Source organism: Macrobrachium rosenbergii, chromosome 33 (assembly GCF_040412425.1).
Source record: "Macrobrachium rosenbergii isolate ZJJX-2024 chromosome 33, ASM4041242v1, whole genome shotgun sequence".
NCBI lineage: Eukaryota > Metazoa > Arthropoda > Malacostraca > Decapoda > Palaemonidae > Macrobrachium > Macrobrachium rosenbergii.
Window position 1 is genome coordinate 9,288,776 of NC_089773.1, and position 11,399 is coordinate 9,300,174.

Genomic DNA, 11,399 nt, shown 5'->3' on the forward strand with positions numbered 1-11,399 from the left:
AAGTACAAACATACCTATAAATACATTATCTATAAAGCAATAAAAATAATAATAAAAAACCTATTATGTGAGTTTCAACTACACACCTTAAATTAGCGGACGCCTGAATAAAAAGTGCAAAGCCTAGGTTTCACAATGAGGGCTACCTTACTAAGACTACCCTAGACTTTATGGTATATCTTCACTATAACAAAGTTCAGTATATTTCAGGAATGCTCAAAAAACATTTCTTACTTTTTGCAAGATTGAGTTTTTGTTCCCCGGTCATGGTAAGAGGTTTGTGAAGCAGTTGTTCCGATACTTACCACATGGTAAGTGTGAGCAGAAAGAGGGTGGGGGGGGGGTTTCCAGCTAATGAAAGGTCATGTCTCAACATCTGAAGATGTATTTTAAAGCAAAACTGAAGTACTTTACTCTAATTACTTTCAGCTATCATCGTCTATAAAGCAATAAAAACAGAAAACAATTAAATACATTTCATTTTTACTGTAAATTGGTGGATGACAGTGGGAAGAGTACGCTAGCAAATGGAACTCAATTTCACAAATCAGAAATCAGAATATACTCAAATACTCAAGCGAGGTTTATTTGTATTTATATTGTATCTTGAAAAGCAAGTTTACATAAACAAGTACACTACATTATATATATATATATATATATATATATATATATATATATATATATATATATATATATATATATATATATATATATATAATATATATATATATATATAATCATATATAATATATATACATATATGCAAAAGTAACAAAGTCAAGGCTATGCACCAACAAACAAGGTTTGTCTGTACTTCAAGCCAATACAAAATCCAAAGGATTTGATAATTAGTGAGTCAGGATAGTTATTGCACAAGTCAGAGTACTAAACACTCTTTTAAAACATTGATTAAAAGACTATTTTGTATATACAATAGTCCAAAATAATCTAGTTTAGGCCAACACTAATAAGACAAGTACCTGTGGTTAGTTACTCTCTCTGGGGTCTTGCTGCCCGTGAAAAGAAAATGATTAAACATACTAGATCCGTTTTGCTTTGCATTAAATACAGAATGCCTTTGATTGACACACAGTTCACCTTAACTGACTACAAGATTACAAATCTAAATAAACATTAATTTAGTGCTTGTACTCCAATTTGTGAAACAAATGTTGAGATTCATTGACTGAATTGGGATAGAGCTGCATAGGATGGTTTACTCTTCCAACAAACATCCTTAATTTAAGGTGAATGAATACCTTATCTGCGTAACTAGCTAGAGCACCCTATGCTATGGAATCCCATCAGACAAGAAAAAATATAAGTAGTAGTATCAGCCAAAACTTGTCAAAAAGGCCTAATCTCTTTCGAAACTCAGTGAAACTGCATGCATGTCCTGACTGCTAATATAAGAGCAATGCAGAAGCAATTACCTTTGAATATAATGTTGTACAGTATGTATAATTAATAGATATTCAAGTTGGGGCAAATCAAATGCTACATCTGGGCAACTTATCATGTTAATTTCATATCACTGTACCCAGGTGATCAGAATAAAGGTGTCCATGTTTCAAACCAACTCAATTCTGGAATAACCATGTTTCCAGAATTATAATACAGTACTGTACTACATGTATATCTACCTATCTATCTATTTTATAGATTTAAGCCATTTTCCCTAACAAGGAGTGGTTCCAGAGAACAAAAACGACAATAGATACTGCCACACTCAAACTTTAACCACTTAATAACCGCGCCAACACTAAATGCTCATGAACTGATCATTTACCCTATACAAACTGCAACATTTCCCTCATATCTTGCAAGATTCTTGTGCTTCCTAGTTGGCTTATCAAGTTCCTTCCTTTCCAAAACCTCACCTTCATTTCTCCTAATGAAACTTCCCTTCCACTTCACCTTTCCAGCACTTTTATGTCTTCCTCCTCTCCTTCCTACTAATGCCTCTCACCTTTTTATTTCCCCTTCAATCTTTCCGTATGACTAAACAAAACTCAAAATGCCCTGATCCATCCACTGACTTACACCAGACTTTTTACTACATTTCTCACAATTTCAGTTCTTGTACCATATACAGCAGGCTATATCGAACAAACAATGCCTCAACAGCATAAAACATTTTTCTTTCATTCATATTCAATATCCACACCACTTCGATCAAGGACACTTGGCTCTAAAGTCCCTTTGCACATTTAAAACTGCCAATCATTTTTCTTATTCTATCACCACCAATTATTTTTACATTCTAATACCTCAGTGAATTAACTAAAATACTTCAATTCTTCCATCATCCTTATTAACACACCACTATTCCATCACCCTGATTCCCCGCGTGCTATCACAGCCTTATTCTCGTTTGAATTTACCCTCAACTTTTCCCTCTTGTAAACACTCTTGAGCTCTTCCTTTTACTAGGCTACAAGTTCTCTTCATTACCCTTATCGGTACTGTATCATCTGCACCTTCCATTCATGATATTTTCTTATTTCACAACTTTGCACCTACATCTACTATCCTTCCTCTGACTTCTTGCTCATCTCTACGTTCACCTTACTTTCTCAATCAAAACCTACATCCCTCTTTACCAAGTAATGTCATGTGCCAATAATTCAAGCAGTGGCCTTTATCATCTCCGTCCTTATGCTACGGAACAATAATTCCCATCACCTACATATTCATCAGAACCTTATTCACCCAGAACCTTTTGCATCACCTCACGACAGCACGTGCCTTCATCTTCAACTGTCTTTCAATGCTTCCACTATTTAGTTGTCCTCTCTTACACACTAAATTCTCAATTGCATGAGCATTCTAAGTTATACTAACTCCTTCCAATCACGACTGTCATGGCTTTATAGCATCCATTTGCTCATTAACCTTCCCCTCTGCATTTGCTTCTCTGTAGCTTAGCTTCCTCCTTTCCAAAAGTACAAGATCACCTTCTCCAATTTTTATTTGTTGTCTTCTTTCCCTGTCTCACATTCCTCCTAACTACCTGGAATTTTACATATTCATCCATTCCTCCCATTACCATCTCTTTAAACTTAGCCGAAATTTCACCGACGTTCCCTTTAAATACTTTGCTTGCTATATATATTGTACTGTATATATATATAGTATATATTCATGCAATATATTTGGATTTTTCTTCTAAGCTGGTTAATTCCACAAGATTCTGTTCATCTGGTTTTCACTTCTGTCCTGGCTGCAATGCAAAGTCAGCTAACTACTAGGTAACTAATTCACTGCTCACTTCAAGAGGTCAAATGGGATTTAACGGAATATACCTAAATTTCAATCCGCTGTCAGCATGTCAAATGCTGGCTTTCTGCTAACATAGCAAAGATAATGCCATCTGACTAAGAAGCCTATATACCTTTCTTATTCTATGACATCTTTTTGTCCAGTATATGCAACATCAGAAACTTCCAATTGCTGTCATTTCCAGAACCTTGCCAAATGTTGTAAACCCACAATTATCTTTTTATTTTTACTTTTCACGCATTTTAATATCACTCCCAACAGTATTCAGGTATTAAAATGATCAGATTCCATTACACCCTGACAAGTGGGAAACCACTAGATATTCTCATCTCTTTTTCTGAGTATTTTATTCCATTAGCATTCCATTACAATTTAGGCCAAAAGGAAACCCTATTGACTTGATATCATTCACACGAAAAGAAACATCTAATTTAGGCTAAAAAAAAACTGTTGCACTAAGAATCTAAAATTTAGGACAGAAGGTATAAGCACTTGGACCGAAAGAGTTGCTGCAAAGAACCTCGCCATTCAGCGCTGAAAATGGAAACTGAGAATAAAGGTTTTAAAGGTCATCAAAACAAGTTTATGAAAAACTCATTGTTCCAGTTTTATGATGGAATAACATTAAAAAGTACAAAAATTCTGCTTGAAAATGACACCAGAATAAGTGTGGAAGTAAATTACAGCTAGAATTGAAGTATTGCTTACTGCAACTCTGGCTTTAAGAAAAACAGGTCTTGCAAAGGCCAACTGATTGAAAGGTTAATAAGTGTACAGTAGAGTACAATATTTATTTTCTTGTAGATCTTGATTCCATATACTATACATAAACGTAGATCCCTTTAGCTTCATTACTACTGTATTTAACTGTGATATTCAAGTTCATTCACTGACCCAAACCAAATACAGGCAGTTCTTGGTTATCAGTGGGGGTTCCATTCCGACGGCATGACGATAAGCAAAAATTGCCGATTTTCAGTCACCGGCACCTCTGTTGGGTATGTATCGGCGCTGATAAGTGGAAATCGGTGCATGTCAGCACCAAAAAATTGCCGATTTTCGTTGCTAGACAGGCCCCAACAAACCAGATCACCATTAACCGAGACCCCCGATGACCAGGGACTGCCTGTACTGAAATAACGACGTATCTTTTGTGGCCTATCTGTTAATTACTATTTTGAACTCATGTTTAATACTTTTTCTTTTTTCATATATAGAAACTACAAAATTTGCTCTGGCATTAAATAAGAAGTCTATATCATCCCAATTAGATCCAAGCAGTTGGTCACTTTTCAGAGGTTCACTACAGTATATGGAAATGTGAAAACAAATGAAAGTTTCTGATATATCTTCCTTATTTGTCTCTAATGCCATATGTTTATCATGGTTTTCTGACTTGCATGGTTGTTCCTCTGTAAATATTTAATCATCAGTTACCCTTTACTTGTTTATTTCTATAAACTACAATAATTATCTGTTACTCATTAAAGAGTCCAAACATCCAGGTACTGGCCTACAAGTCCGTTACACTTCTACTGAAAGACAAAGAACATCTTCCAAACTTTAAAATTTTGTATATTTCTGCAATGCCCTAATCGGGCACTAACCAGCAGCTTATCACTGTTCCTCAAGTGTTTGTTCCTCAAGTGGCTAGGTGCAGTAACAAGTGCTCTCAATGTTTTGATTCCTACACAGCAATCTATACAAAAAAATGCGAGGTACTGTACTGTAATCTGATAAGCGTTTACTTTTTTTCAGTAATTCTGCTGGCGAGGGACGATAACGATTCATCAGTCTCATTTTCTTTTGAAAACGTTTCCGATAAACATTATGGCTTGGTAACCTTTCAAACGTTTCCTAAGCGGCACCTGTCTACGAAAGAAAAATTGAAAATGTAGTCTGGTTATCATGACGAACTGACATTTCTGGCATTGCCATTACATGATTATCAATCAGTGTTGTTGTGGTCATGATACTGTATTTGTCAAAGCCAAGATGGTCTAGGTTCCATTCCCAGAGCGACTGAATTATTAGGCACTTTCCATTGGCCACAGCTGTGCTCTTGACCCAAGCGGTGAATTAGGTAAATGGTAGGTAACCAATCACGTAAGTTCAGCTCAAGTAGGGACACACATCCCTTTCATAAAACAAATGCTGACAGCCATTAGGATGGCACCCTCTGGAGCCATCCGCTCTCAAAGATGGAAAAGAATAATATAAATTTTCATGATAAAATTTATTAGGTGGATACTTACCTACTGTTAAAGTTAGCTTAGCCTATGTCTCCTTGCCTATCTGCACAGAGATATAGGTTAAGCTACCTTTAACAGTAGATAGATTCACCTCAAATAAATAAAATATAACATATATATATATATATATATATATATATATATATATATATATATATATATATATATATATATATATATATATATATATATATATATATATAAGTACATATAAATAGTGCTGCTTGGGTACAAAATACCCCAAAAATCATATTTCAAGAGGTTACTTACACAAAGGAAATATTAAAGGTTTTAATCATGTTTTCGGTTGATTCAATCTGTATTCCTGTACCTTCCCAGCAATACAGTACAGTATTGCTTGATGAGAGTTCTACAAATCCCACTGTAGTGACGTATTAAGGAACCGAACGACATAATTGTATACAATTTATTGCACGAGTCGATGTCTTGCATGTCTACTTACAAGTCGCTAATGAAAGGTATCAAATGTGTCATTAGTGGTGGGTCTATCTGATTACGGCCATGGATACCTTGACACCAAGTGAGCAAGTGTTCATGTATTTGAATAGGTGGTAAATAAATACAGATGCACCACGGGTAAGTGCTAGATCGCACAGAGCCCCCAGTTATACACGTACAGGCTACATGACATGATTCTACAGTTCTAACTCAAGTCATTCAGACAATCCGCTGAATAATTCTAAGATTATAGTATATATAATAACGTCATTTAGACAATCTGCTGAATAATCCTAAGATTACAGTACATAATAATGATTAGGTGTTTATTATGCAAAATACATAAGTACAGTACACAAGAAGTGGATTGTTACAGCATGCCAATGGCACCAATCCCATATTATGCAATACATATAGGCCACCTACACCTGTGATGCCAAAAATTATTCTTACGACACTTAAAATAATACTATACAGGCTACATAAAGGCTTGTAGATGTAGTCTCTATGGTTTGGTATAATTATACTCCAAGTTTTTCCTTATTTACTAAATGATGGTTTGGTTGACAGTTGAAATTATTCCCCAACAAAAATTTTTTAAAACTGTGCCTTCAAGACACATAAAAATATACTAGGCTACGTACTAATACACTAATACCGTGCATATTCGATTAACTACGGAATATACTGCTATAGATTTATGTACTGAGTAATGTACTGATACAATACTACTGGAAATTGTATGTTAGCCTCTATACAGAAGACACAACAATTGAAACAGAATTTAAAATAGAATAAGGTTGCAGTTCATTCATATACTTTCCAATATTTGCCTACACAAAAAATTATATGACTACGTAGGCGGCACTCAGCCCAATATAAAGATCTCTCACGCTACCTGTGACATGAACAGCCTAAAGAGGGATTTTAAACCCCCAAAATCTAGCCTACAGGCCTAAGCAGTGTCCTAGGGTCAGAGATACTAATTTTTTATGTAATAGGTCATGTAGACTACCCTAGTGATAAAAAATTGCATAGGGCCAATGGCCTCGTCTCAAAACTGATGGCGGGATTATTATGACTCTAAATAGAACCTAGGTTATTAATCTGGGATATTTATCAAGAGGTTCATATGAATAGAACATCAGTCACCTAAGCATAGCTAAATTATACCAATAAATAAGACCTATTTAAGTCCAAAAGTCTATAAAGTCTAGCCTGAATTTTCCCGACCACCTGCGCTACCGAATAAAAAAAAAAAATTAAAAAATTAAAAAAAAACATATAATTCGAGGCCTCTAAGGCCTCACTGGAACCCATTACCAGTACACTGCTATAAAGCACCGGAAGCTACCCCCCCTTTAATTACCGTGACACAAACTCGTCAGGACCCTAAAATTAGGTTATTTTTTTACGATTTCTGGCTTAAGGTGTTTTATTTCGGGGGCCGAAGGCGGCATTTTGGGCTTCGATTCCCGTGAGGCTTCATTTGAAAAGTCGGAAAATTGCCGGGGCTGGTTAACGGCAGGGAGATAAAATTCTGAAATTCAATGGCAGAGCCTCACAGACACACACGCACACACACACACACACAGACCAGAGCTTTATCAGAGACCTGACATCATCATCATCATCATCATCAGCTGTCAATTTGGGCGAATGGCAGAGAGAGAGAGAGAGAGAGAGAGAGAGAGAGAGAGAGAGAGAGAGAGAGAGAGAGAGAGAGAGAGATATCATTACCCAACACTGACCTCTTTCCTATTTCCCCCAAAATAGGTCGAGCGGCAATATTATTATTATCATTATATTACTCCGTCCAAAATAAAGAGAAGAGAGAGAGAGAGAGAGAGAGAGAGAGAGAGAGAGAGAGAGAGAGAGAGAGAGAGAGAGAGAATCTTAGATATCTACCACGGGAGGTCAAAGGGCAAAGGGGAAGAATAATGGGGGGGAGGAGGAGGGTTGCGGGGCGGGCAGGGGAAGGGCAGGGCAGGGCAGGGCAGGGCAGGGCAGGGAAACTTACCCAAAGATCGGCATGTGTCTGGTTATCGGCACAGATCTCTTCAAAGGGCACCGTTGCATCTGCAACGAAATCATCATGGCCAACGGCCGAAAAGTGGAAGATTTTCAGGCCCAAGTGCACAGCGCCCGCGACTTCGTGCTCAAACCATTCGTTCCAGACGGGCGTGAAAGTCTTCTGCTTGGGCTGAGTCTTGGTCCAGGGCACCTCGTCCACCTCGAGGGTGACATAAGGGTCGAGGGTCTTGTCTTGAGCGTACCGAGTCATACAGTCGGTAAGGCGGAGGTCGGAAGCTTCGCATATTTTCACTTTGATGTTGCCAGTAAACATTTCCTCCTGTTATTTATTCCTCTAGATCTCACAGGCGCTCGCTAAAAGCCCTGTCTCACCTCACCAGCAATAGGTCCAAGTAGTGCATAGGGGGATCGGGTCAAAATTAGGGCTTGTGCGAGCGTACTGCCACCCATTCAACACCATTCGATAAAACTGGTCGGGGCCTCATTACGTGTGTGACGTCACGAAGAAGAGCCAAAGAGTGGCTCCTGCTGCTGCTGCTCCTGCTCCTGTGTTGCGGGGACGGCTCCGGCCGGGGCCACGGAGGCCGCCGGGGGGAGGGCCAGCCCACCCTGTGGTTCCCTGGCTCGCCAGATGGCACTCGGCCCGTCGACCGCCACTTACGACCTGAGGAATCAGTCGCTGCTTCTCCTCTGTACTTTTGCCTTATTTACTCTCAATTAACTCATTCAGTTAACTCATTGCCTGCTTTAAATGATAAAGTAACAATAACAGCACGGCATCAAACCTTAATATTTCAATAATTCCTCTAAATAGAGGCATTTGTATGCAACATTAGTCATACAATTCATAATGCTGTCTTGCAAAACATGTAATACTCTATAAAAACTTCTCTTAGTTGTATAATATCACTAAAACAAGGCGTCCCTAAAGCCTACTGCAAGACCAGGCTTAGCAAATGACGAATATATACGTTCTAAATCACCATTAAGGCTGGAGACGAATAAAAAAAAGTTCGTGAGCTTTTCATGCCATACGTTCATTAAGGCCGTAGCAAATGGTTGGGGGTTGGGGAAGTACGAACACCGTCCCTCAGTTAGTCTCTCATTTTAGTTTAACAAGGATTCGCCATTTTTTAGGTTTTAGAATCATTTTCAGAACTGAATTCTCCATTTTGAACGTTGTCGTTTTCACCTTTACAGCTGCTATAACTTTGAGGGCGATCCTATCATACAAATGTGCAGTACATTATGTGCAATAATACAATGGTGAATTTTTAATAACATATATGATTAGACCATGTTTTCATTCGTTTAATATAGATCACTCACATGCTCACAGCAGCTAATACTTCCATCAGAAAAATTACAATGAAACTAAAAGGAAAATATGTTAATATGCTGATATAAAAATAACATAAAAAGAGAATACCTAAGGATAACGTTCAAATAACACCTAGGATCCTGGGGAAAGGGTATCCAACCTCCTTACCCTGGAATTCAGGGTGAAATTCCTAGTCCAATTCCTAGGAGCAGGGGATTTCAACCTGCAAATCCACCACTGTCAAAGGACCAATAGGCGTACCTTGAAAAATAAAGCTGCATCTACTCAAAGAGAGTTATGACCTAAAAGAAGCAGTCATTTAAAGAAAAGAGTAAGGTATATATGATAAATAAGAACGGGCCCATTTTAATAACAAAAGGGCTGAGCGTTTTGCCTCCATAATGAATGGGGAAGAAGAGGATGAACTGGTTTAGCTGTCTAGCAGAAGACATGTGTGTCAATCAAGTTTGACAAATGGAGTCCGTAGTTAACTGGATGAAAGCTAACTTTGTGGTCGTTTCCAACTCTTCTTCTGGTTACTACCGAACAAACTAGTTTCCTGTATTCTTCTTCTAGTCGTGAGAAATAACTGGTTTGGTGCAGCTTGCTGTGCCGAGCCAATTTGTACTTAATTGCGAACCATGCTTACTGTACAAGATGATTCTGGCAGCGTATAATGTAAGATACGGTAGCAGCTAACGGAAGCTGTAATCGCATTGCCCGTTTGATTAATTAATACAAGAGTCTAATCTTGCTGACCTGAAGCATAAACGCAGCTGTACATTCTACCCCCTGAGACCGTTCTCTACAATCTCTCAATTATGTCGTTTTTGAGCTTTAGTTGTTTAACTGGACTTTTAAGAGTTTTGTAGTTACATTTGAAGTTCTCTGCTCTGGGTGAGATTATCTTTGGGACGAATTACATTATACGAGATCAGCGCAGGAGTCAATGGGAAATAAAACACTGACGAAATCAGTGTTGTCCTCCCGAAATACCAGGTGCTTTTGCGATCGTCAGTTGAAAAAGGATAAGAATTCTTTGAACAGCTGAAGTGAAATTTACTTCTGCAATAAAAAAAAAAAAAAAAATGCTGGACGCAAATTGATTGGTCTACTATAAGTCTTTTGGTGTTCAATTATCGATTGAATGAGACTAAACTAAACAAACTTCACAGCAACAAAATACTGATGTGAAAAGGTAAGATTTGGGGGTTGAATCTATGAAAACAAACGTTTTAAAAACTTCACTGATTTTGATTGCAAAGTTTAACATAAAAAACAATAGACCATAAACACCACACAACATGTGTTACGTCCTTCGTAGATTTTAGAAATTCTATTATTATTATTATTATTATTATTATTATTATTATTATTATTATTATTATTATTATTATTATTATTATTATTATTATTATTATATAAAAATGACGGCAATATTAAAGTAAATTTGCAGTTTCGTCGTACTGATAATAAATCAAGCACGTCACGCTAATCTGCATTTTCTTGTTTCAAGATTTTGTGACAGCTAAAAGTGAAGGTTTTCGTGACCTGTTACACAGACGAAATAAATAAACAAATAAATGTCACATCTCTCTCTGCTAAATTATTTTTAGACGATTTTACATATCACTGAAAAAGTAGCTCTTTAGGCTGACCGGACGAGAATGCTTCCCTAATTTCTTTTAAAAAATACTGGAACCAAAAAACCTTACGAAGACTGTCGAAGTCATTCTTATACAGGATGTGTCCCAGATCCGTAATTCTCTGTCGTTTTTTGTAGTATTCATCAAAATATCACTTCCGATAAAGTGGCTGCAACCATTTCAAAAGATGAGATTAAAATTCGAGTCGTAATCTTGCTGTTGGATTAATTTGTCCTAATTTGTAGACTCATAATTTTACAAGTTCTCCATACATTAAAATGACTGGATTTCAGCATGTTTCGCAATCATTTGTCCATACAGCTATATCTGAGTCAGTGGACGTATCTTTGGCTGAATTTCAGCCTCCTCATTTCCATTACTTGCATAAAGAGGGATTTAGCA

General features: G+C 37.2%; 1 protein-coding gene across 2 annotated transcripts in view; it reads right to left on the reverse strand.

Moving 5' to 3' along the window:
• Nucleotides 1-8,670, reverse strand: part of Pkc98E (Protein kinase C) — a 72,322-nt gene extending 63,652 nt beyond the window's left edge. For both annotated transcript variants that reach the window (XM_067133342.1, XM_067133343.1), the window contains exon 1: nucleotides 8,017-8,670. In XM_067133342.1, coding sequence (XP_066989443.1) covers nucleotides 8,017-8,343 — 327 coding nt within the window. In that variant the 5' untranslated portion in view covers nucleotides 8,344-8,670. The remainder of the gene's footprint in view (nucleotides 1-8,016) is intronic.
• Nucleotides 8,671-11,399: the final 2,729 nt, after the last annotated feature.